At 37.7% G+C, this 27305-nt stretch overlaps 1 protein-coding gene and 1 long non-coding RNA gene across 2 annotated transcripts; both read left to right on the top strand.

The window, feature by feature from the left end:
* The first annotated feature begins 1188 nt into the window (after nucleotides 1-1188).
* On the top strand, nucleotides 1189-15153 carry LOC127643457 (sodium/potassium-transporting ATPase subunit alpha-1-like). The gene is made up of 22 exons (XM_052126223.1): nucleotides 1189-1333; nucleotides 1720-1833; nucleotides 1956-2015; nucleotides 2374-2577; nucleotides 2705-2818; nucleotides 3077-3211; nucleotides 3300-3417; nucleotides 3568-3836; nucleotides 5121-5429; nucleotides 10640-10774; nucleotides 10859-11054; nucleotides 11173-11348; nucleotides 11431-11567; nucleotides 11665-11815; nucleotides 11911-12079; nucleotides 12161-12315; nucleotides 12403-12526; nucleotides 14059-14204; nucleotides 14329-14459; nucleotides 14602-14703; nucleotides 14811-14902; nucleotides 15007-15153. The coding sequence occupies exons 1-22, from the start codon at nucleotides 1322-1324 to the stop codon at nucleotides 15033-15035; spliced, it is 3078 nt and encodes a 1025-aa protein (XP_051982183.1). The 5' UTR covers nucleotides 1189-1321; the 3' UTR covers nucleotides 15036-15153.
* A 4759-nt stretch (nucleotides 15154-19912) lies between these two features.
* Nucleotides 19913-23067, top strand: LOC127643461 (uncharacterized). Its single transcript, XR_007970521.1, has 3 exons — nucleotides 19913-20520; nucleotides 20593-20746; nucleotides 22492-23067. It is a non-coding gene; the product is annotated as an uncharacterized LOC127643461 (long non-coding RNA).
* The last annotated feature ends 4238 nt before the right edge of the window (nucleotides 23068-27305 follow it).

The following is a 27305-nucleotide window of genomic DNA, read 5'->3' as shown; positions in this document are numbered from 1 at the left end:
ATCCCAGATTAATCAGAATTCTTAGGGCTTGATTCTGCCCAAAAATAGAAGCAATTTGATTTCACAGATTTATTACAGTATGTTCGATGCCAAAGAACACAGTTTACACAGTCATCAATTATTTACTTTGGAAATGGAGAATTGACTCAAGCCATAAAACTACTATCAACCCCTATAAAATACAAGCTAGCACTAACATGATATTACATGCAGGTCCAAGCTGGTTTACGCTGGTTAGTGATGTCTGGCTGGTGGATAAATATAGCCACGATGCTCTTATCTGGTAATGCTGGTCACCAGCTAAGAACGCTGGTTCTTTCTAGTAAAGCCGGTTGACAAATGAAGCTTTGCGGGTTAAGCTAGTTAAAAAAGCCTAGTGGGAGCACCAGAACACCAGCATCCAAAACTCACCATGTGCTCATCGTTTAATCAGGCAAAGTAGAAATTTCACACAAAAAGAAATAACACAAAATGCTATACAAATTAAAATTGCTTCTTTGTTTTTACATGTCTGCTGCAGATTTATGAGCCTTGTGGCCAGAAGGCTTTCTATCCTACAGAAGGGAATGAAGTATGTCAACAAAGGTTTTGGTTCAATGAAACTGTGAAATATTGGCCTGATATCTATCAGCGGTCATTGTTTGTTCAGTTCCAGCTCATGGCAGCTCAAAAAGCCAGAAAGACCACCATGGGGATGTTATATCAATTTGATCTTTTCTTTCATAGAAACAAAAGTCTTCATCTTTGGTCAGCTCTGGCAACTTTCCAGTGATATTGTCCAGGCACGGCTTGGATTGGATTAGTATTTTGTACACAAGCAGTGGGGATCTTCTTGTAGGCCATAAATTACCTGTTTGGTATTAACTTTGTCCAAAATAAAATAATTTAATATTTAAACAACAGTAATTTGGTTCTTTCACTTAAATGATAACAATTGTCTAGTGGTGAAAACGAAGAAATATTCTCAAAACGTCACAGACAAAGAAGTGTTAACATTAAGCAGACGGTAATGCTAGTAAATGGTTATTAGCGAGCTACCACAGAGATCTACTAATGACACATCAACATACTGTATGTCAAAGACCAGTCCTTCAACTGAGTGTCACCGAAATGACCTATATGCATGAAGGTTAAATAGATGTTAAAAATGACAGCTGGTGAACTCCTCCCCAAAACACAGGTGAGTTGGCATAATATAAATTTGTGAACTTGGCTTGGACACACAGGGACTTGAGTGTCTCCAGAGACGCTATTGAGAAGACTAATTGGGGGTTCTTCTGAAATCCAAAGCATCAGAGTTTGGGTTGAAACAAATTCGAAAATGGGGCTTGGCGTGAGTGGACTATGGTCATCTTTATTATATTTGGTGAAAAGAGCAGCATATGTGGTGTTTTGAATGCTGGTCCCAATCACAGGATGCTGGTGTGCTGATTTGTGCCAACCAGCATCTGGTGTGCCAGCAGGCTGCTTGATTATCTTAACCAGCAGATCTTTCTTGGTCAACCAGCTTTACCTGAAAGAACATGCAGGTTTACCAACAAGACTCGCACCTAACCAGCATAAGCCAGTGTGAACCTGTATGGAAATGCATGAGGGTGTATGCTGGTCTTTTCAACAGGGATTTTGGTGGTCTCATCACACTTGGTTTAGATGTTTTTGTAATCAGGTAAGGTGTTGGTTGTATATGTTATAATATAAACTGTTTTATGTGTTTGACAGACGGGGAATGATAAGTACAAATTGACAGCGACTTCTGAAAATGAAGTCAAAAAGCCCAAAAAGGTGAAACAAAAGAAGAGGGACATGACTGACCTGAAAAAAGAAGTGGAACTGGTGCGTAATTCATTTACAAATACACACAGTACATGCATTACACATGACGTTAAAATGTCAACAAGGACGTTTACTCTCGACCAGTGTTGTTTGAGATTTCAAGCCTCTTTATTCTTCTATAGGATGACCACAAGTTGACATTGGATGAGCTCCACCGAAAATATGGCACTGACCCAAACAATGTAAGTAGAGCTTTAGTTAAACTTTTGGAAATTGTACATTTACATCCACATTCTTTGGCGATGCTAGTGCCATGCTCTTTCAGTTGAGCTGCAGGAACCCACACATTAAATATTTATGATATTTCTAGAGTGCTTCTTAAGCATCTTTATGTTTATACAAATACAAATGCTTAACTAAGTTAGGATTACTTACCTTATTTAAGTTCACTTGGTCACTTGTTTTCAGACTTGCTTTACGTTAAGCTGAAGATACCTTTCCTGTCTAATCAAAACATTTTCAGTACAAATTGTATAAGAATATCTGTCTAGATCTTTACCAATATTGGTAATTTAACTGCATTTTCATACCCTGTGACAGGGCTTGACCTCTTCTCAAGCAAGGGAGATCTTAGAGCGTGATGGGCCCAATGCTTTGACTCCACCTCCTACAACTCCAGAATGGGTGAAGTTCTGCACACAGCTCTTTGGTGGATTCCAAACTCTGCTGTGGTTTGGTGCATTTCTTTGCTTCATGGCTTATGGAATCCAGACAGCCTCTTTAGAAGAACCAACAAACGACAATGTATGTCAGAGAAAATACTTTGTCTTACTTACTTTAACTTCATTTAACTCCAATTGACTTAGTATCGCAATGAGATTATCATATTCATACTTTGTCCCCAACTAAATACCTAATTATGCTTTTGCAGCTGTATCTGGGACTTGTGCTTGCTTTCGTTGTTATAGTCAATGGATGCTTCTCATACTACCAAGAGGCCAAGAGCTCAAAGATAATGGAATCTTTCAAGAACCTTGTTCCCCAGGTACAGAAATTTACATTTACATTTATGCATTTGGCAGACGCTTTTATCCAAAGCGACTTACAGTGCACTTACAGGGACAATCCCCCGGAGCAACCTGGAGTTAAGTGCCTTACTCAAGAACACAATAGTGGTGTCTGTGGGGATCAAACCAATGACCTTCTGATTAACAGTTATGTGCATTAGCCCACTACGCCACCACCACTCCTGTGATATCTATGAGAAATGCTCATTGGTTTTTATTCTGATCATATACTGTAGCAAGCGCTAGTTATTCGTGATGGAGAGAAACATATCATCAGTGCTGACGAGGTGGTTGTAGGCGATCTTGTGGAGGTCAAAGGTGGAGACAGAATCCCAGCTGATCTTCGTATAGTCTCTGCACAAGGGTGCAAGGTAATATCTAAACCATTTAAAAATGCCAAGAAATCTATGCTTCCTCAAGTGAATGGCTTTTTATGAATCTTTCCTCCTTTCTTTCAAGGTGGACAACTCTTCCCTCACTGGTGAATCTGAGCCCCAGTCTCGTACTCCTGACTTCTCCAATGAAAACCCCCTGGAGACAAGAAACATTGCGTTTTTCTCTACGAATTGTGTTGAAGGTACAAAATTGAGACATCTATAGATAGATATATATATATATATATATATATATATATATATATATATATATATATATAAATATATAACACTTTACAATTTCTGAATGACTAAATTGCTTGAACTTCATGAAAATTCACAATATTTAACAGGTGCCGCCAAAGGTGTTGTCATCAACACTGGGGACCATACCGTCATGGGTCGTATCGCCACCCTTGCCTCCAGTTTAGACGGTGGACAAACACCAATTGCTAAAGAGATTGAGCACTTCATTCATATCATCACTGCAGTAGCGATCTTTCTGGGTGTGTCCTTCTTCGTCCTCTCCATACTCCTTGGTTATGGCTGGTTGGAAGCAGTCGTTTTCCTAATTGGAATAATTGTTGCGAATGTACCCGAGGGTCTCCCTGCTACTGTAACTGTAAGTCAGAGTGAATTTTAATAAAGCTTCTTATTAGTGGTGCTTGCTTTTGGCAAGGCATCTCTGTTACTATTGCTTTGACCATAGTTGAGGGATTTTCCAAAGTCCCTAACCTAGTTCTTCTTCTTCCGTGCAAATTTCGGCATCTAACTCATCCTGCACAGTTTGTGCTACGGAAATTGTGCCACTTAGTAAGGAGATGTTTGATATGACGTTTCTAATCGATTGGTTGTATTATGTTTGCTGGGTGGGTGAAAAAATCCCATGGACATTGGAAAGTGGTCAGAGAGTGGTCACATCATAGGGAGGTGGTGGGGGTGGGCTCATTTGACTTTAGCCAGCAAGCATTCATTAGCCGCATTTCCACTATCGGGCTAAATGAGCGCATGCTAGTGCAAGCCAGGGCCAGTTTCGTTCCCACTGTCACTTATGGGAATTCATCTTGCTTCCTCTGGGCTATCTCAAGTCAACAGCCAATGGCACAGTCAAAGGCGCAGCACATAACAGTACAGGTTCGGGAAATAAATTAATAAAAAAAATGCGGGCACAGAACAAATCTGTTAAAACACCCAATGGACAAAGCAGTGCCCAAAGAAATTACTTTCCATGGTTCAGTGAACTTTCATAGATGTGTGCTGGGACATCATACTGCTGTTAATGGAGAGACCACTCGGGACACCATGCTAACTTATCTTGCTGTTTACATTCAATATAAACTCATTATACTAGATAACATGATACCTCAGCTTGAGCTTCCTTCTTGCTTGTGAAATGGGCAGGGTGTGTGACGTTGGCACCACAGCTTCATATTAATAGCAGGTTTCTTGGCAACTCTGTGGAGTTATTGGCCCAATGGTGGTCTTGCGACTCTAGGTCCAAGGCTACTGGCCTCGGCTGGCCAGTTGATAGCCCTGGCTCGAACTGGCCCAATAGTGGAAATGCGGCTATTCAGTAACACCAACTGGCTTGCGATGCCCTAGCAACCATCCAGAGCATCCTTGAATCTGTATAGCAATTCTACCCAGCCATATCTCTGTACCAGAACATTGTAGAGACATGGGGAGGGGCTTTTTGATATGGGGCAGTGTAGTGAGGCCCTTGATGGGACATTGTGATAGCAGGTTTTGTTACGGCAAGCACCACATATAATTATTTAATCTACTGGATTTACATTGAATGGAATCATTTTGTTACAACACTCCCTTAAATCTAAGGCATATTATAGAGTATGCCTGAGGTCAAACATGTCAAAAATAATTACTCATCCTGTGTATACTCATGTAGGTGTGTCTAACTCTGACCGCCAAACGTATGGCAAAGAAGAACTGCCTGGTGAAGAATCTCGAAGCTGTGGAGACTCTTGGCTCAACCTCCACCATCTGCTCTGACAAGACTGGAACTTTGACCCAGAACCGAATGACCGTGGCTCACATGTGGTTTGACAACCAGATTCATGAAGCAGACACCACAGAAAACCAGAGTGGAACATCTTTTGATAGGAGTTCAGCTACATGGGCCGCCCTTGCACGTGTCGCTGGCCTGTGCAACCGTGCTGTTTTCCGTGGTGATCAGAACCATCTGCCAATCCTAAAAGTGTGTTTCTCTCAATATGTTCAAGGAATATTTCAGATTCAATACAAGTTAAGTTCAATCAACAGCATTTGTAGCATGAAAAAAAAATCGACTTGTGCCTCATTCATTTGAAAAAATATTTGTAGATTACCCCAGGGCACATACAATGTAAGTGAATAAGGCCAGTTTGTGAACATTAAAATACACACAGTTTAAAATGTATTGCCGCAGTATGTAAACATTACACATTTTAACATATTTAAGTGTGATAAAATCACTTACTAACCTTATCCGTGTAAAGTTGGCATGACAACGTAAACACTGTAACATGGAAAACATTGTAACACCAGTAAATCCTTGATTTTACCTGATTGAAATCATGTTAACATGTAAAATGTTAATATACATTGTGGCTGTTTTTTGCCATTAACTTCCATTGTGTACGGAGCACCCCTTAGAGAACAGGGCGGTCATTTTTTTTCCGGAAACAGTTTTAGAGATTTGCATGCCCTCGCAATATGTTTTGCATGGTACAGTAATCATTTACTAAAGTAACCATATTTTAATCTTGATATATGTAGTGAAACCTTGGTGATAATACAGGAAAACCAAAACTATTGTCATAAAAATCATTATTTTGTGGTTATTAAGGATTTACTACAAATATTTGTAATAAAACCATATTAACCACAAGAATTACCATGGTTAATCTATAGTAAAACCATGCTATATGTAGACAGTATATTTAATTAAAACCTTAAAAAAAAAAACACTTTTCATGATTATTACAATATTACTACAGAAAAAACAGGATTTCTGCCAAAACTATGGTTACTACAGTCTACAATATTAATATAGTAAAACTAGTTAAACTTTGGTTTTTGTATAGTAAAACCATAATAACCACAAAATTATTATTTTTATTACCATAGTTTTAGTTTTCTTGTATAATCACGGTCAAAATAAGGTTACTATAGTAAAACCATGGTAAACTCATTGCGAGGAAAGGCAAACTATTGCAAGAGCACGTAGGAACGCAAAACTCATTGCGAGGGAATGTAAATTATTGCGAGAGAATGCAAAACTTATTGCGAGGTAATGTAAAAATTTCTGCGAGGGAATGCAAAACTTATTGCGAGAGAATTCAAAACTTATTGCAAGAGAATGCAAAACTTATTGCGAGAGAATGCCAAACTTATTGCGAGGGAATGTAAACATTTCTGCAAGGGAATGCAAAACTAATTGCGAGGGAATGCAAAACTTATTGCGAGGGAATGCAAAACTTATTGAAAGGGAATGTAAACTATTGCGAGAGACTGCAAAACTTATTGTGAGAGAATGCAAAACTTATTGCGAGAAAATGCAAAACTTATTGTGAGGGAATGCAAAACTTATTGAGAGGGAATGTAAACTATTGCGAGAGAATGCAAAACGTTTTGCGAGAAAATGCAAAACTTATTGCGAGGGAATGTAAAACTTATTGCGAGAAAATGTAAAACTTATTGCGAGGGAATGTAAACTATTGCAAGAGAATGCAAAACTTATCACGAGAGAATGCAAAACTTATTGCGAGAAAATGCAAAACTTATTGCGAGGGAATGTAAACTATTGCGAGAGAATGCAAAACTTATTGCAAGGGAATGCAAAACTTATTGCGAGGGAATGTAAACTATTGTGAGAAAATGCAAAACTTATTGCGAGGGAATGCAAAACTTATTGTGAGGGAATGCAAAACTTATTGCAAGGGAATGTAAACTATTGCGAGAGAATGCAAAACTTATTGCGAGGGAATGTAAACTATTGCGAGAGAATGCAAAATTTATTGCGAGGGAATGTAAACTATTGCGAGAGAATGCAAAACTTATTGCGAGGGAATGCAAAACTTATTGCGAGGGAATGCAAAACTTATTGCGAGAGAATGCAAACTTATTGCGAGAGAATGCAAAACTTATTGCGAGGGAATGCAAAACTTATTGCGAGGGAATGTAAACTATTGCGAGAGAATGCAAAACTTATTGCGAGGGAATGCAAAACTTATTGTGAGGGAATGCAAAACTTATTGCGAGAAAATGCAAAACTTATTGCGAGAGAATGCAAAACTTATTGCGAGGGAATGCAAAACTTATTGCGAGAGAATGCAAAACTTATTGCGAGAAAATGCTAAACTTATTGCGAGAGAATGCAAAACTTATTGCGAGAGAATGCAAAACTTATTGCGAGGGAATGCAAAACTTATTGTGAGGAATGCAAAATTATTGCGAGAAAATGCAAAACTTATTGCGAGAGAATGCAAAACTTATTGCGAGGGAATGCAAAACTTATTGCGAGGGAATGTAAACTATTGCGAGAGAATGCAAAACTTATCACGAGAGAATGCAAAACTTATTGCGAGAAAATGCAAAACTTATTGTGAGAGAATGCAAAACTTATTGCGAGGGAATGCAAAACTTATTGTGAGGGAATGCAAAACTTATTGCAAGGGAATGTAAACTATTGCGAGAGAATGCAAAACTTATTGCGAGGGAATGTAAACTATTGCGAGAGAATGCAAATCTTATTGCGAGGGAATGTAAACTACTGCGAGAGAATGCAAAATTTATTGCGAGGGAATGCAAAACTTATTGTGAGGGAATGCAAAACTTATTTCGAGGGAATGTAAACTATTGCGAGAGAATGCAAAACTTATTTCGAGGGAATATAAACTATTGCGAGGGAATGCAAAACTTATTGCGAGGGAATGCGAAACTTATTATGAGGAATGTAAACTACTAGGAGAGAATGCAAAATTTATTGCGAGGGAATGCAAAACTTATTGTGAGGGAATGCAAAACTTATTGCGAGGGAATGTAAACTATTGCGAGAGAATGCAAAACTTATTGCGAGGGAATGTAAACTATTGCGAGAGAATGCAAAATTTATTGCGAGGTAATGTAAACTATTGCGAGAGAATGCAAAACTTATTGCGAGGGAATGCAAAACTTATTGCGAGGGAATGCAAAACTTATTGCGAGGAAATGCAAAACTTATTGCGAGAGAATGCAAAACTTATTGCGAGAGAATGCAAAACTTATTGCGAGGGAATGCAAAACTTATTGCGAGGGAATGTAAACTATTGCGAGAGAATGCAAAACTATTGCGAGAGAATGCAAAACTTATTGTGAGGGAATGCAAAACTTATTGCGAGAAAATGCAAAACTTATTGCGAGAGAATGCAAAACTTATTGCGAGGGAATGCAAAACTTATTGCGAGGGAATGTAAACTATTGCGAGAGAATGCAAAACTTATCACGAGAGAATGCAAAACTTATTGCGAGAAAATGCTAAACTTATTGCGAGAGAATGCAAAACTTATTGCGAGAGAATGCAAAACTTATTGCGAGGGAATGCAAAACTTATTGTGAGGAATGCAAAATTATTGCGAGAAAATGCTAAACTTATTGCGAGAGAATGCAAAACGTATTGCGAGGGAATGCAAAACTTATTGCGAGGGAATGTAAACTATTGCGAGGGAATGCAAAACTTATCACGAGAGAATGCAAAACTTATTGCGAGAAAATGCAAAACTTATTGTGAGAGAATGCAAAACTTATTGCGAGGGAATGCAAAACTTATTGTGAGGGAATGCAAAACTTATTGCAAGGGAATGTATACTATTGCAGAGAATGCAAAACTTATTCAGGGAATGTAAACTATTGAGAGAATGCAAAACTTATTAGAGGAATGTAAACTATTGCAGAGAATGCAAAACTTATTACGAGGGAATGTAAACTATTAGCAGAGAATGCAAAACTTATTATGAGGGAATGTAAACTATTAGAGAGAATGCAAAACTTATTGCAGGAATGTAAACTATTAGAGAGAATGCAAAACTTATTGAGGAATGTAAACTATTGAGAGAATGCAAAACTTATTAGAGGAATGTAAACTATTAGGGAATGCAAAACTTATTGGGAGGAATGCAAAACTTATTAAGTAGGAATGTAAACTATTAGTAGAGAATGCAAAACTTATTAGGAATGTAAACTATTGAGAATGCAAAACTTATTATGAGGAATGTAAACTATTAGTAGAGAATGCAAAACTTATTAGTAGGAATGTAAACTATTGAGAGAATGCAAAACTTATTAGAGGAATGTAAACTATTACGAGAGAATGCAAAACTTATTGCGAGGGAATGTAAACTATTGCGAGGGAATGCAAAACTTATTGGGAGGGAATGCAAAACTTATTGCGAGAAAATGCTAAACTTATTGCGAGAGAATGCAAAACTTATTGCGAGGGAATGTAAACTATTGCGAGGGAATGCAAAACTTATCACGAGAGAATGCAAAACTTATTGCGAGAAAATGCAAAACTTATTGCGAGAGAATGCAAAACTTATTGCGAGGGAATGCAAAACTTATTGCGAGGGAATGTAAACTATTGCGAGAGAATGCAAAACTTATTGCGAGGGAATGCAAAACTTATTGCGAGAAAATGCAAAACTTATTGCGAGAGAATGCAAAACTTATTGCGAGAGAATGCAAAACTTATTGCGAGGGAATTCAAAACTTATTGCGAGGGAATGCAAAACTTATTGCGAGAGAATGCAAAACTTATTGCGAGGGAATTCAAAACTTATTGCGAGGGAATGCAAAACTTATTGCGAGGGAATGCAAAACTTATTAGAGGAATGTAAACTATTAGAGAGAATGCAAAACTTATTAGAGAGAATGTAAACTATTGTGAGAGAATGCAAAACTTATTGCAGAGAATGCAAAACTTATTAGAGGAATGTAAACTATTGTAGAGAATGCAAAACTTATTGCGAGGGAATGCAAAACTTATTGCGAGGGAATGCAAAACTTATTGCGAGGGAATGTAAACTATTGCGAGAGAATGCAAAACTTATTGCGAGAGAATGTAAACTATTGTGAGAGAATGCAAAACTTATTGCGAGAGAATGCAAAACTTATTGCGAGGGAATGTAAACTATTGCGAGAGAATGCAAAACACATTGCATTACATTTTGGTAGTAATCAACATCATGCTACAAAAGCAGGTTTAGCTTAACTTGTATTGAACCTGGAACATTCTTTTAATATTGTTATCATTCATTTATATTTTTAAATATTACCTACATTTAGACTGCATTACAGGCTTGCAACTTAAGAGTGCCAGCAGTGAATAAACCTTTTTAAACACTCATTAGTGGAGTTTAATTATTATTAATTATTTATAAAATGTTGCAGCGAGACACAGCGGGTGATGCTTCAGAGTCTGCTCTGTTGAAGTGTATTGAGCTTTGCTGTGGTTCGGTGAAGGAAATGAGAGAGAAGTTCACAAAGGTTACTGAGATCCCTTTCAACTCCACCAACAAATTCCAGGTAATTTTTTTTTAAATGCTGAGGTATAGTCTCTGGAGATGATACAGATTTGTATAGTCATCCTAACAACTTGCTTTGTTCTAGCTTTCAATCCACGTGAATCCCAATTCCTCTAAGGAGTCTAAGCACCTGCTGGTGATGAAAGGCGCACCTGAAAGAATCTTAGAGAGATGCTCCTCCATTTTGATTCACGGAAAAGAACAGGCTTTAGATGAAGAAATCAGAGATTCTTTCCAGAATGCTTATGTAGAACTCGGAGGTCTTGGAGAAAGAGTGCTGGGTAAAGACATCTTTGGAAGTTCATCTAGTGACATAACAGTTAAAACACAAAAGATTTAGCTGCAGAAAAAGGTAGATTATTACAGCAGGCATTAGTAATTCTGTGTTCTCTCTCACAGGTTTATGCCACATGTTGCTCCCTGATGACCAGTTTCCTGAGGGCTTTGCATTTGATTCTGAAGAAATGAACTTCCCCACTGAGAACCTGTGTTTCATTGGCCTTATGTCCATGATTGACCCTCCTCGGGCTGCTGTACCAGATGCTGTGGCCAAGTGCCGGAGTGCTGGAATCAAGGTGTGTCCTTTAGTTCAAGATCTATTATTTGAATTTGTTGTGCACAATTAATAAAATCATTATTATGAATCTTCTGTGACAGGTTATCATGGTTACTGGTGACCACCCAATTACAGCCAAGGCTATTGCAAGGGGTGTTGGCATTATCTCTGAAGGCAATGAGACCGTAGATGATATTGCAGCTCGGCTGAAAATCCCTGTTGGGGAGGTGAATCCAAGGTAAACTTGTTACTTCAGCCATTTACAACAAAGCCACAGTATAGCAACAAAAGCAGAGTTTGCTCTGGATGTCTAATAATTAAAAGTGTGCCTCTAGAGATGCTAAGGCCTGTGTGGTCCATGGTGGAGAACTGAAGAATATGAGAGATGAAGACCTGGATGAGATCCTCCAACACCATACAGAAATTGTGTTTGCCAGAACTTCTCCACAACAAAAGCTGATCATTGTAGAAGGCTGTCAGCGACAGGTGTTGTCAGACATTTAATGTCTATCCAATCATACTGATACTAGAGGATTTTACAAGGCAGGTAAAAAATGGTATGCATATTTTTGTCTTATCAGGGTTCCATTGTAGCTGTAACAGGAGATGGTGTCAATGATTCTCCTGCTCTGAAGAAGGCTGACATTGGTGTGGCTATGGGCATTGCTGGATCGGATGTATCCAAACAGGCTGCTGACATGATCTTGCTGGATGACAACTTTGCTTCAATTGTCACCGGAGTAGAAGAAGGTGTGGAATGCTTAGTTTTAACTTAATAATTATGTATGGTAGATGGAAAATTGATTTTCAAAAATGTGTTTTCTACTTCAGGTCGTTTGATCTTTGACAACTTGAAGAAGTCCATTGCCTACACTCTGACTAGTAAGATTCCTGAGATGTCACCCTTCCTCATGTTTGTCCTTGTGGGTATTCCTCTACCCTTGGGCACCATCTCCGTTCTCTGCATTGACCTCGGCACTGACTTGGTAGGGAAAAGAACCATTTTTGTTAAATAAATGTAGAGGACTTTAAATTCTGGATTCTATTTGTATTTATTTTACTTGTTGCCACAGATTCCTGCTATCTCATTGGCCTATGAAAATCCAGAAAATGATATAATGAAGAGACAACCCAGAAATGCTCAAACAGATAGGCTGGTGAATCAAAGACTAATCAGTATGGCCTATGGTCAAATCGGTAAGAGCATCCTTATTCTAACATGACCTGTTTAGTGTTTAGAACATGACCTCTTTAGAAAGCAACAGTCTGGTTACAACAGTTTATAAACCTTTACAGACAGATCTACCGTAAGGTTTTTAATCAATGGTATATGCTTCTGTTGACACCATCAGAACAAGTTATTTCAACTTCACTTTAAAAAAATAGTTTATAATAGCAGAATTCCTGAACATACATCAACTCCATGACCCTAAAGAGAAAGATCGACCAATAAGAGAATCACAGTATAAAAATGAGCTTGCCCACTCCCATAATGCATTGTGAATGACACAATCGACTCTAAAACTACTTATATATTTGTACATATGTGAATATTTGGCAACAAACTTCAAATAAATTGTATTAATACTTGGACAACAACATAAAATTAATAGTTTAAAATTTTTCCATCATTATTACTTTCGAAATGCTTTATGGGATTATAGTTCATTGCATCATTAAAGACGAAGTAGAACAGTCTTGTATCTTTGTCTTTTATCTAATTTTCAAATAAATTTTTTGCTTCAAATCAAAGTTTGTAATGTTGTGATTTACCTCGGAGCTGGTTGGTTTGATTCATGGCTTACAAAGCTTTTATAAAGACTTTAAAAGAAATCCCAATGGGAAAAATGGATGGGAAAAACGGCTGAAAAAGTGGGTGGGCACTGTTGTGCATTGGCTTTAATAAAATAAAATATTTTTTAACTCTTATACTGTTAAAGAAATATTCCAGGTTCAATACAAGTTAATTACATGTTTACAGCATTTGAGGCGTAATCTTGTTTACCACAAATGAACATTTCTTCTTGTTTCTCCTTTTCTTAAAAAAAAAAAGCCAAAACTGAGGTTACTTACAATGGAAGTGAATGGGGAAAAGTTTTGGAGGGTTTAAAGTTAGAAATTTTAATTTGTATTACACTTGCACTGTATTATTTGAGCTGTAAAGTTGTTTTTATGGCCGTTTCATGGTTTACAGCATTTACATTTATGCATTTGGTAGATGCTTTTATTTAAAGGACTTACAGTGCACTTATAACATGGACAACCCCCCCCCAACCTGGAGTTAAGTGCCATGCTCAAGAACACAATGGTGGTGGCTGTGGGGATCAAAACCAGCAACCTTCTGCTTACCAGTTCTGTGCTTTAGCCCACTATGCCACCACCGCTCAGCATTGCGTCATCATGGTAACGAAGTTCTAAAATTGGGTATAACTTTATACAGAAAAGTCTAGAAAGTAATGTAATGTGAATGTAATTTTAACATTTATGGACTGGCCTCCATTAACTTCCATTAAGTGTCTCACTGTAACCCAGATGTGTGGGTTTTTTTTAAAGAAAGTACAGATGAGACGAAAGTAACTTCTGTGGTACTCAACATTATGCCACATATGCTGTTGATTGGGCTTCATTTGCATTGAACATGGAATATTCCTTTAACATAGCTTTTAATATAGAAACATGGGCCACATCGATCAAAATTCTCATTTTATTGTCCTCATGTTTCTTGTTAGGTATGATCCAAACAATTGCAGGGTTCTTTACCTACATTGTTGTTATGGGTGAGAATGGATTCAGGCCCAGTGATCTGCCGGGACTTCGAGTTGGCTGGGAAGATAGGTCTATCTCTGATCTAGAAGACAGCTATGGCCAGCAATGGGTAGGAGTCACAGCTTTCACCATGAAACCGAACCTCTCTGAAACCTAAACCAAAACTATAAAAGCTCACATTTGAAATGTGAATATAACAAATACACTCCTATATCTTCTCTTGTCTGCTATAGACCTATGAGAGCAGAAAGATTATCGAGTTCACATGCCACACAGCGTTCTTTGTCAGTATTGTGGTTACGCAGTTGGGTGACTTGATCATAGTCAAGACCAGGAGGAACTCCATTGTACAGCAGGGAATGAAGTATGTAAACAAAGGGATTCAAACAAGCCTCAGAAGCCACAAAATATTCATCCGAAATCACCTGTTCCAGCTCATGGCTGCTCATGTCACCCACCGGGGGTAAACGATATTTATAATCATGATTATCTTCTTTCCATCATAGAAACCGAGTTCTCATCTTTGCTCTGTGTGAGGAAGCTTCTCTGGCAGCTTTCCTGTCCTGCTGCCCAGGCATGGACGTTGCTGTTAGAATGTATCCGCTCAGGTAGGTGAACATATCTAATATTTGGCACACAAGCAATGGATCTTTAGTTTTTATGTCTATCTGTCTAATACTGACAATAATAACAATGCTTGTGCTCTTTCCTTTAGACCGTTGTGGTGGTTCATTGCCTTCCCATTCTCAATGCTCCTCTTCATCTATGATGAAATCAGAAAATACATCCTTCGGCAGAATCCTGGAGGTAATATCGGATATATTATTTTAATGATAGAGATAACTTCTATTACTTAAACATTACTCACTCTGAGAGTTAATGGATCTAATATCTGTGCTATTTTGTTTCAGGCTGGGTGGAACAAGAAACATACTATTAAAACAAGAAGACCTTTTAGTTGGAAACTTACTGTATGCAAGAAAACATTCCTTTTCAAATACTTACACTTGTTACGAATCTGGTCATTGTCAGTAAATAAATGTGTCACATTAGATGAAGCTGAAATTGTCTTTGTGTGTTTTTCGAATATATTTTATATGAAACTAATAGGAGGCGGATGAAAGTGGTGATCCAAATGACCATGCACAAAAGTATAAACAGGGTATCTACACAATTAAGAGAATTACATTTAGGATCTTTTAATAAAGTTTAAAAATCATATTTGGCAATTAAATATGGATGTTTTAACAGGGACTTACATGGAACGTTTAAGGAGGTTCAGATGCTGCATTTCACATTTCATTGACATACAGTGCATTCAGAAAGTATTCAGACCCCTTCATTTTTTTCACATCAATCTACTAGATTTTCGATAACTTTGCAAATGTATTAAAAAGAAAAAACTGAAATATCACATTGAATTGAAGCCCCTATCGCAGCAATTACAGCCTCAAGTCTTTTGGGGTATTTACATTTACATTTATGCATTTGGCAGATGCTTTTATCCAAAGCGACTTACAGAGCACTTATTACAGGGACAATCCCCCCGGAGCAACCTGGAGTTAAGTGCCTTGCTCAAGGACACAATGGTGGTGGCTGTGGGGCTCAAACCAGTGTCCTTCTGATTATCAGATTACCAGTTATGTGCTTAGACCACTACACCACCACCACTCTGTATGGGTATGATGCGACAAGCTTTGCACATCTTCTCTCAGATCCTCTCAAGCTCTCTCAGGTTGGATGGGGACTGTCGGTGGACAGTCAGGTCTTTCCAGAGATGTTCGATTGGGTTCAAGTCCGGGCTCTGGCTGGGCCACTCAAGGACAATCACAGAGTTGTCCCAAAGCCACTCTTGCATTGAGTGCTTAGGGTCATTGTCCTGTTGGAAGGTGAACCTTCGACCCAGTCTGAGGTCCTGTGCGCTCTGGACCAGGTTTTCATTAAGGATATTATATTTTGCTGCGTTCAGATTTCCTTCATCCCTGACCAGTCCCCAGTCCCTGCCATTGAAAAACACCCCCGCAGCATGATGCTCCCACCACCATGCTTCACCGTTGGGATGGGATTGCACAGGTGATGAGTGGTACCTGGTTTCCTCCAGACATGATGCTTGGAATTGAGGCCAAACATTTAAATCTTCATTTCTTCAGACTAGAGAATCTTGTTTCTCACAGTCTGAGAGTAGATTTAGGGATTTAATGTGTCTTGCACTGAGGAGAGGCTTCTGTCTGGCCACTCTGCTATAAAGCCCAGATCGGTGGAGTGTTGCACTAATGATTGTCCTTCTGCAAGTTTCTCCCATCTTTTCACATGATCTCTGGAGCTCAACCAGAGTGACCATCGGGTTCTTGGTCACCTCTCTTACCTAGACCCTTCTCCCCCGATTGCTCAGTTTAGCTGGGCGGCCAGCTTTAGGAAGAGTCCTGGTTGTTCCCAACTTCTCCCATTTGAGAATAATGGAGGCCACTGTGCTCTTGGAAACCTTCAAAGCAGCAGCATTTTTTGTAGCCTTCCCCAGATCTGTGCCTCGACACAATCCTGTCTTTGAACTCTACAGGCATTTCCTTTGACCTCATGGTTCGGTTTTTGCTCTGATATGCATTTTCAGCTATAATACCTTATTTAGATAGCTGTGTGTCTTTCCAAACCATGTCCAATCAATTGAATTTTCCACCGGTGGACTTCAAACAAAGTGTAGAAACATCTCAAAGATGATCCAGAGAAATGGGATGCTAATTAGCTAAATTTCAAGCATCATAACAAAGGGTCTGAATACTTACGCCAATGTGATATTTCAGTTTTTTTTTCTTTTTTGTTTTTTTAATTTGCAAATGTATCAAAAATATGGGGGTTTCTTTGTCATTATGGGGTATGGAGTGTGGATTAATCAGATTTTTTTTTTTAAAGCTTTTATCATAAGGCTACAACATAACAAAATGTGAAAAAATGAAGGTGTACGAATACTTTCTGAATTCACTGTATATCCACCATTACACATTGACCTCAGATAAACACTTCTGCCTATCCATTTCCAAATTCCAAAATACAAACAATACTATTTATTTATTGTGTAACTACATATTGTTCAGCAAAATCCTCACAAAATTCACATTTGCTGCTACTGAGGTTGAAGTACAGTTATGTTTAGGAATAGGGTTGGGTTAGGTTAAGGTTTAGGGTAAGGGTTAGGTTAGGGGTAAGGTTACTATGGATGTAATTAAATGCAGATACATCAAATGCAAGTACAATGCAACAACATTCAGTATATGTATATAGTAGGTACATTTTTTCAAATTCTTAACCCCTTGAACTCTAAAGGGGGCGCTATATTGCATAAAAACGTTTACGCTTAAAACATTAAAGTCTCCATATATATAAGTCACACGTATGAGGTATTATTTGAAAGCCTAGAATCTGAACTTTTCCGAAATAACAATCACCTCTGCATTTATGTTCCTTAAAATAACAAAATAAGGCTTCAAATCATTCGCGTCGCAAATTAGCGCCCCCTAGAGGTAATGCGGAACAAATGTTTATGTAAAAGTCCTTCACTTAGCAGCTAAATTGACAAGTCTTATATCAAATGAAAGCTCCCATTCACAGGAATGTGGCTGTACAGTTAATACCACAGTTCAAAAGATTTTCAAAAGAATCACAATGTGATATATGATTTTTGTAACTCATCAAATAAAAATATCTGTTTTATGCTCCCAAGAGTGTGAGTCCCAAGTAGCCAAAAATGTTATATCTGCTTTTACCTTAGGCAGTTTTAAAAAATAAATGAGCCATTTTTACTTGTCTGTGAGCTTGCTTAGCTGAATAATGCAATGTTATATCTTAGATGTCCAGAACAAAATATGCCATCCAGAAGGAAAAGCATGCAAAACAAATCATCAGAAATATATGGTGATAAAATGTTATATATCATCACAAAGAGGAGGATTTAATGATGCCTAGATTGAGCTAAAACAATGAGGGTGGTGCTTGAACTGAACATTAGACTGAATGTCTATGGAAATGCGTTATAGCGCCATCTACATTTCAGATCTGTATATTGTGATGGAAGGTGATAAAGAAGAAAAATATATTTCTAGTGTTTTCCGCCATCTAGTGGAATAAAGTAAGACTTTTCAAAGTGAGATAGAGTGAACAGAACCAGAATTACATGTTTACAAATTTAGGAAAAATGTCCGTATATCATAAGATTATAAACATACAATGTTCTTTATGTTTTTTATATTTGGGGGGTTTTCTGAACATTTTGACTATAAATATACTATAATATATTATATATAATTATTATTATTTATATATATAAACATAACATATTTTTGCAGTTATTGCACAATATGTGTGAAGGGTGAGCTTTTAAAATTAAAGTACATACACACCTAATGTTAAGTGGGTCCAATTGTTTTTTAGAATACTTAAGATTTTTTTTCTTGTCCTAAACATACATGTAATCCTGATAGATCCATTTGGATATATATATATATATAGCAATATAGTAAGATATAATCCAGCTATTTTTAAGAAATGTATTTCTACAAATAAATGACACCAGCTGGACATCAGTCAAACATTTTATTCAAAAAATAAATTGTTCACCAATCCTAATGAAATCTTCATGCAATATTCATGTGTAAAGTGTTCGTTTTTGGCACCCTCAGCTGTGCACAGGTGGTGTAAGTGGGAATTAAGCTTTAAATGAAGTGGGAAGGACATGAGGTTATTGTTGACAGACAACAGACAGCAAATTATTTACAAAACACAGCCGAGGCTCACTGAAAATTCACATTCACATTTCTAACTTTAAGCTTTATTTGGCTCATGTATGAAAGCAATTCGATATATTATATTTATTATATACTATTATTTATCACTTACTTAATCAGCAAAAAGTAAGGTAGTACCTTATCATCAACGTAAAAATCTTTCATAAAACATTTAGAAGAAATACTCAAATAATCTCAACATTGCAGACAGAAGAGTACATAAGTTACATTAAAAGGACATTACTGTGACTACTAGCAGAATGGTATTAGTGGTCCTTTATGGATGACTATTAATGAGACTTAATGAAGGTTATATGAATGTTAAAGTTAGATGACACCTGCCAAACTCCTCCCAAATTTTCCCAAACTCCTGCCCATAAAACAAGCGAACCAACAAGGTACAAATTGACTCGTGTCTCTGAAAGACGAACAGGAAGACTAAGATTGGGGCTCCTGGAATCCAACTCACCATAGTTTGGGATGAAATAAGGAAAAACGGGTTCAGCACGAGGGTGTTCTGAATTTTATTCCATCTGGCGATTTTCTATTTGTTGAGTAGATTTTTGTCTTTAGCTCTGCTTTGTTGGGGTCAGGTAAGGTGTCGGTTTTATATTTAATATCACTGTATTATGTTTAATAGACAAGGAACGATGAGTACAAATATACGTCAACTTCTGAGGGTGAAATCAAAAACCAAATCCAATCTGGTGCAAAATTCCTATAAAAATACACATATACATTACATTAGTGTGGTATGAAATTACAACCACCAAGAATTGTTAAAAAAAATGTCTAAAGTAATACTTCATTATTTTATCATGGGTGTTTTGTATGGCATAATATGATACAGTATTTGTGCTCTGAATTTTACCTACCCTTTATTTAACAAGTTTACATCCTACTTGCAGAATCATTGGGATGTTTTGCATGTTTTAAAATTAAAAAAAATAATTAATATTTAATTGTATATATATATATATATATATATATATATATATATATATATATATATATATATATAAATTATAAAATTGCTCCCAGTTGTCCTGGCACGCACATGGAAGGAATTGAAAAATATTCCGTAAAATGTTTTTCTCAAGATGCATAAGGAAAAAGTTGACAATTACTTTGAATGAATTCAATACACTCACTGAGCACTTTATAAGGAACACCAGTACACCTAATCAGCCAATTGTGTGGTAGCAGTGCAATGCATAAAATCATGCAGATACGGGTCAGGAGTTTCAGTTCACATCAACCATCAGAATGGGGAAAAAATGTGATCTCAGTGATTTCGACCTTGGCATGATTGTTGGTGCCAGACGGGCTGGTTTGAGGATTTCTGGGATTTATATGCACAACAGTCTCTAGAGTTTACTCCGAATGGTGCCAAAAACAAAAAACATCCAGTGAGCGCCAGTTCTGTGTACGGAAATGTCTTGTTGCTGAGAGAGGTCAACGGAGAATGGCCAGACTGGTTTGAACTGACAAAGTCTACAGTAACTCAGATAACCACTCTGTACAATTGTGCTGAGAAGAATATCATCTCTGAATGCACAACACATCGAACCTTGAGGTGGATGGGCTACAACAGCAGAAGACCACGTCGGACACTTTATTAGGACCAAAGTGTTTCTAATAAAGCGCTAAGTGAGTGTATATCCAAATATTTCATGTTAATTATTTGAAAAGATGCAAACTATAACTCACTGCTCTGCACAGCTGGTGGTGCAAGGTGTGTCTCTGCTTGACTAATGGAATCCTGGATGGAGATAATGAAACACCGGCTGATGGAGAAACTGGCAGAGATGTGATCAATCCATGAAGGGCCGATCTGCTGTTATCGAACCTACAGAAACACGAAAAGAAGATGAAAGTAAGTTGCTCAGCACACAATCTACCTTTAGACTATTCACTTTGTAACAGTGACAGTATTGAACTCACCAATGTCTCCAACCTTAAAGGTGCAGTTTGTAAGATTCAGAAACTCTTGTTTTTAGTGACACCTGTGGCCGTTATGTGAACTGCAGCAGCTACCTGTTGCTCGTGCTCATGCTTGCACACACACTCCATAGGGATGTGATTTAGTGAGCATCCAAAACAATGACGTAATGTACAAAGAGACAGCGTGATTCGCCGGCATCATGCAAAGTTATGATTGTTTTACTAGAAACTTTGAGACTGTATATTATATTTGACTCTCCAGTGCTGGAACAGGGCTAAAACAAAGTGTGAATATCGGTCTGACAATGTGAGACTGTAGTTTGAAGTAATCACTTTTCTTTGCGTGATACATTGACTGCATTTATACGAAAGCATATGTCGGCGTTAGCTAGCTGGCCAGCATTATCAATAGCTGTTAGCTAAATCTGGTTGACGATGAGAGTAACGTTTTTTAAAATAGACTGTACATTATAATTATGTTGACACAATTCAGTATTGATGTGATTTCATAACAGCAGTTATTCTGATATATTGATACACTATTGTTTTATAATAATAGAATGTATATATTTTCTGTTTGACCAAGTTACGTTACACTAATGAATGGAGATTTTTGCATGATCTTGATCATTGTCTAGCATTCATTTCTTGTGTTATTGTAGTTTAGCTAAAATGACACCGATCAATCCTTATGGCACTATATTTCACATGCATTTGCAGTTATGTACATTTATCTCTCCAATAAGAAGAACGCCAATTCAGGGTCGGTTTTGATCCCCACAACCGAACAAAGCTCCCTCCAGAATTCAAATGCCCTGCCATTTGAATGTTCACTCACTAGATAATATCGCTCAACTACGATCATGTTCCCGTTTAGCCAGACGGGATTCAGTAGATCAATTTATTTAATATTTGTTTTTGGCTCACTCTGAGTTTGAGTTACTCTAGTAATGGTGGCCGGACGTTTGCTGGATAACATCTCTACGATAACGTTACCTAGTGTTGTAGACTATCTGTTGAAGTGAAAGAGAAGCTATTACTGAGGCAAGACTCTCGGGAGCGCGCATAAACGTCACATCCTTTGGATTTTCTCGGCAAAAGTGACCTGCTCCCTTCACATGAAAATCAGTCTACAGGCTTTAATAGGCAACCTAATAAGTCCGTGTTACAAGCCGTTCACACATTGGCAAAAAAAACACGAATATTACATGAAAATTGTTACATACTGTACGTTTAATGTGAGGCACTGTATAAGTGTTACCCCTGGGATGCCAACTACTCTTTGCCATCAGCAGCTGTTCTTTTATTATTATATCTTGCCAATCCATTCAACATAACTGGTTGTGCTAGTCACATGCTTGATTCTGAATGATACCTTAGTCAGTGATTCAGAACCTGGGGCGGAGCTAGGGGAGGCCAGGGGTGGCCATGGCCACCATGGAATGAAGCCTGGCCATAACACTCGCAATTGCCATTTTGGTCATATTTTGAGTTGGGCACAATTTAGTAAGTCTTTCTACACCAACAACCACCATACACCCCACATGTCTAATGATACGAACCCCACCCTAGACGATTTGCCACCACAGACTGATTGCTGGACAATGCCCGGCCACCCCTGTAAAAACTCCTGGCTCTGCCACTGTTCAGAACTGATTTCTTCTTTCTGATTAACAGGCCAGTAGAATCACCTGGAATCAACACTGTAATCCAATATTCAGGATTTGGAAGGACCACATATAAGTCCACAGCAGAATTCCAGAACTCCATAAGTGATGAAAGGAGATGGACCAGCAACTCCTGCAACACTGCAAATGGCTCTTTTCTGTCTGGTTTTGTTATGACGGCTTCAAGGCATTTGAAAGCCTGAGCTGATCAGTAAAATGCAATACAGTTATAAGATGTATGGCAATAAGTATGTTTTGGATGTCAATAGGACGTTCAGCAGATGTCTTTGAGATGTTTATGATTTAGAATGTTTGTAAATCTGATCTTTTTAAGATGTTGATTACATTGTTACGCTTTACAAGTGAAAAGATCTAAAACAGACATCTCGGAGACGTACATGTGCTATCTGGGGTAGTACAAGTCAAGTACAACAACTTAAATTACATCCAAACTCTTTTATAATTATTATACATGACTTTTGTATCACCCGATATTTATTAATAGTGTTTGTCCTTTAAATTTTTTTCCATGTTTGTTAACTACCGAGAAATACCTAGAAATGTACTATAACACAAAAAAATAGTATTGAATAAATATAAACATAACAATATATATATACAGTGAGGAAAATAAGTATTTGAACACCCTGCTATTTTGCAAGTTCTCCCACTTGGAAATCATGGAGGGGTCTGAAATTGTCATCGTAGGTGCATGTCCACTGTGAGAGACATAATCAAAAAAAAAAAATCCAGAAATCACAATATATTATTTTTTAACTATTTATTTGTATGATACAGCTGCAAATAAGTATTTGAACACCTGTCTATCAGCTAGAATTCTGACCCTCAAAGACCTGTTAGTCTGCCTTTAAAATGTCCACCTCCACTCCATTTATTATCCTAAATTACATGCACCTGTTTGAGGTCGTTAGCTGCATAAAGACACCTGTCCACCCCATACAATCAGTAAGAATCCAACTACTAACATGGCCAAGACCAAAGAGCTGTCCAAAGACACTAGAGACAAAATTGTACACCTCCACAAGGCTGGAAAGGGCTACAGGGAAATTGCCAAGCAGCTTGGTGAAAAAAGGTCCACTGTTGGAGCAATCATTAGAAAATGGAAGAAGCTAAACATGACTGTCAATCTCCCTCGGACTGGGGCTCCATGCAAGATCTCACCTCGTGGGGTCTCAGTGATCCTAAGAAAGGTGAGAAATCAGCCCAGAACTACACGGGAGGAGCTGGTCAATGACCTGAAAAGAGCTGGGACCACCGTTTCCAAGGTTACTGTTGGTAATACACTAAGACGTCATGGTTTGAAATCATGCATGGCACGGAAGGTTCCCCTGCTTAAACCAGCACATGTCAAGGCCCGTCTTAAGTTTGCCAATTTGGCCCGTCTTAAGTTTGACCATTTGGATGATCCAGAGGAGTCATGGGAGAAAGTCATGTGGTCAGATGAGACCAAAATAGAACTTTTTGGTCATAATTCCACTAACCGTGTTTGGAGGAAGAAGAATGATGAGTACCATCCAAGAACACCATCCCTACTGTGAAGCATGGGGGTGGTAGCATCATGCTTTGGGGTGTTTTTCTGCACATGGGACAGGGCGACTGCACTGTATTAAGGAGAGGATGACCGGGGCCATGTATTGCGTGATTTTGGGGAACAACCTCCTTCCCTCAGTTAGAGCATTGAAGATGGGTCGAGGCTGGGTCTTCCAACATGACAATGACCCGAAGCACATAGCCAGGATAACCAAGGAGTGGCTCTGTAAGAAGCATATCAAGGTTCTGGCGTGGCCTAGCCAGTCTCCAGACCTAAACCCAATAGAGAATCTTTGGAGGGAGCTCAAACTCCGTGTTTCTCAGCGACAGCCCAGAAACCTGACTGATCTAGAGAAGATCTGTGTGGGGGAGTGGGCCAAAATCCCTCCTGCAGTGTGTGCAAACCTGGTGAAAAACTACAGGAAACGTTTGACCTCTGTAATTGCAAACAAAGGCTACTGTACCAAATATTAACATTGATTTTCTCAGGTGTTCAAATACTTATTTGCAGCTGTATCATACAAATAAATAGTTAAAAAATTATACATTGTGATTTCTGGATTTTTTTTTTTTGATTTTGTCTCTCACAGTGGACATGCACCTACGATGACAATTTCAGACCCCTCCATGATTTCTAAGTGGGAGAACTTGCAAAATAGCAGGGTGTTCAAATACTTATTTTCCTCACTGTATATATAATGTACTATACTGTTTGTCCAATCTGTTGTCATTGTTTTCTTAGTGTAAAGTGTACACAATAGTATATTTGAACTGTCAGCACACAGTACAGGATGAAGTTTAAATATAGTTGCCCATATTTATACATAATAAGAAAAAAATGGGCAGCAATGAATGAATTAAAGTGACAGTGCTGTAACACAACATACAAGGTTACAAGGCTAATTTGAAGAACGTTATAGCGGGATTGCATATTTAAAATATAAAATATTAGTAACTGTATTGCACTACAGTTAAATTATTGGTATTCAGAATATAGTTATGCTGGTGGCCAAATGTTTTGAATAATGTACAGATTTTGCTGTTTTGGAAGGAAATTGGTGCTTTAATTCACCAAAGTGGCATTCAACTGATCACAAAGTATAGTCAGGACATTACTGATGTAAAAAACATCATCACTCTAACACCTTATCCTTGAGTAATCATGCTAAATTGATCATTTGATACTAGAAAATCACTTGCCATTATATCAAACACAGTTGAAAGTTATTTGATTTGTTAAATGAAGCTTAACATTGTCTTTGTGTTTGTTTTTGAGTTGCCACAGTGTGCAATAGACTTGCATGTCTTCAGGTCAATATTAGGTCAAAAAAAAAAAAAACGTCTTTCTCTAGAAACTCATCAGTCAATCATTGTTTTGAGGATTGAAGGCTGTACAATGCTTAAAATTGACAAAAAACTGAAGATTTCATCCAAAGGTGTAACTACAGTCTTCAAAGACAAAGGACAACAGTCTCTAACAAGGACAGAAAGAGATGTGGAAGACCAGATGTGCAACTAAACAAGAGGATAAGTCCATCAGAGTCTCTAGTTTGAGAAATAGACGCCTCACATGTCCTCCGCTGACAGCTTCATTGAATTCTACCCGCTTAACACTAGTTTCATGTACAACAGTAAAGAGAAGATTCAGGAGGCCTTATGGGAAGAATTGCAAAGACACTTTTGAAACAGAAAAACAAAAATAAAAGGTTAGAGTGGGCAAAGAAACACAGACATTGGACAACAGATAATTGGAAAAGAGTGTTACGGATCTTAACCCCATTGAGCTTTTGTGGGATCAGCTAGACTGTAAGGTGCGTGAGAAGTGCCCGACAAGACAGACACATCTATGACAAGTGCTACAGGAAGTGTGGGGTGAAAGGTCACCTGAGTATCTGGACAAACTGACCGCTAGTATAACAAGGATCTGCAAAGCTGTCATTGCAGCACGTGGAGGATTTTTATGATGAGAATTCTTTGAAATAAGAGTTCTGAACATTTTTCTTATTGTAATATTAATTTGTCACGTAATTAATGTCCTGACTATACATTGTGCTCAGCTGAATGCCACTTTGGTGAATAAAAGTACCAATTTCATTCCATAAGAGCAAAATCTGTACATTATTCCAAACATTTGGCCACCAGTATACATTCATAAAGTATTTTGATTACTAATGAGATCATTTAGCATTTTATTGTCATTTGTTTAATTTAATATATAGTCTATTCAGTTGTAAAACATTTATCCATATAAGTGATGCGATCAGAGGAGGGTTGGAATGGCATCAAAACACTTTCATATGATGTGATACGTGCAGACAGATGTAGAGGTAAGATGTAGGCTATTAAATACTATGCATATTTATGTGCATCAGTATGCAACAATAAACATTTTAAATAATAGTTTGCTACATTGTTGTCACATTATGTGACCAGTTATCATTTTCATCTATTTTGTGTAAACATGACTTATCTTCTGGCAGACCAATCAAGTCAGGAGTCAGGAAAGAGCTAGAAGTCACAGTTGATGTGTTCTGGTTCATTTTTCTTATTTTTTAGCTGATTTCCTTAAACTAATGGGCTCTACACGGTCATAGCAATGCAAATGCAAAGATCAGTGATGTTGCATTTTATTCTGAATTAAGATGAGATACCTATATCATAGTTTAGAAAGTTAGGGTATCCATCAAAGAAGAAAGCTTGTTTGGCAATCATAAACACACTTTGTTCATATAATTTGGGTACAACAATATGTGTGTGTGGGGGGGGGTCACTTAAATATGACTTGCTTGATAAACTTTCTTAGAAAATGATTTAGTTATTCATTATGCCTCTTTCTACTTCCTGTCTTTACTTGTCTGGTGAGGGGATTTTCATTTCTTTCCTGAAATCATGACTTTCTCCCCACGTGAACTTTTCTCTTACTGCCCTGAAGAATATCACTGATCCGCTTGCAGCAAAGCAAAACAATGATGCTATTTGATGTTGAATATATTAAATAAATTACACTGATTGCAACAAATGTGTGCTTAAGTTTTAAGGTCCCTTTGAAGTAAGTCAAGTTTCACATCATGATCCAGTTCACTGGGCCTCTTTCTTATCAGATGCAGTTAGAAATTATTTAGTTAGAGGTCTATAACAGGCAACACCCTCACAAAATGGGAAGATGGCAACACATGCCACCACCACTAACCCTTTAAAACATTGGTTAACGAAGAGAAAAGCAGAATAACCAACTGTTTTTTGTTTTGCTGATACAGCGTATCTAAAACACAT

Source organism: Xyrauchen texanus, chromosome 5 (genome assembly GCF_025860055.1).
Source record: "Xyrauchen texanus isolate HMW12.3.18 chromosome 5, RBS_HiC_50CHRs, whole genome shotgun sequence".
NCBI lineage: Eukaryota > Metazoa > Chordata > Actinopteri > Cypriniformes > Catostomidae > Xyrauchen > Xyrauchen texanus.
Note: the sequence above shows the minus strand (reverse complement) of the source record. Positions and strands in the feature narration are given on the sequence as shown.

Coding starts and splice junctions, on each gene's coding strand:
- LOC127643457 (XM_052126223.1), top strand. Junction 10,775..10,858: donor ACTCCACCAACAAATTCCAG/GTAATTTTTTTT, acceptor GCTTTGTTCTAG/CTTTCAATCCACGTGAATCC. Junction 11,568..11,664: donor GTTGGGGAGGTGAATCCAAG/GTAAACTTGTTA, acceptor GTGTGCCTCTAG/AGATGCTAAGGCCTGTGTGG.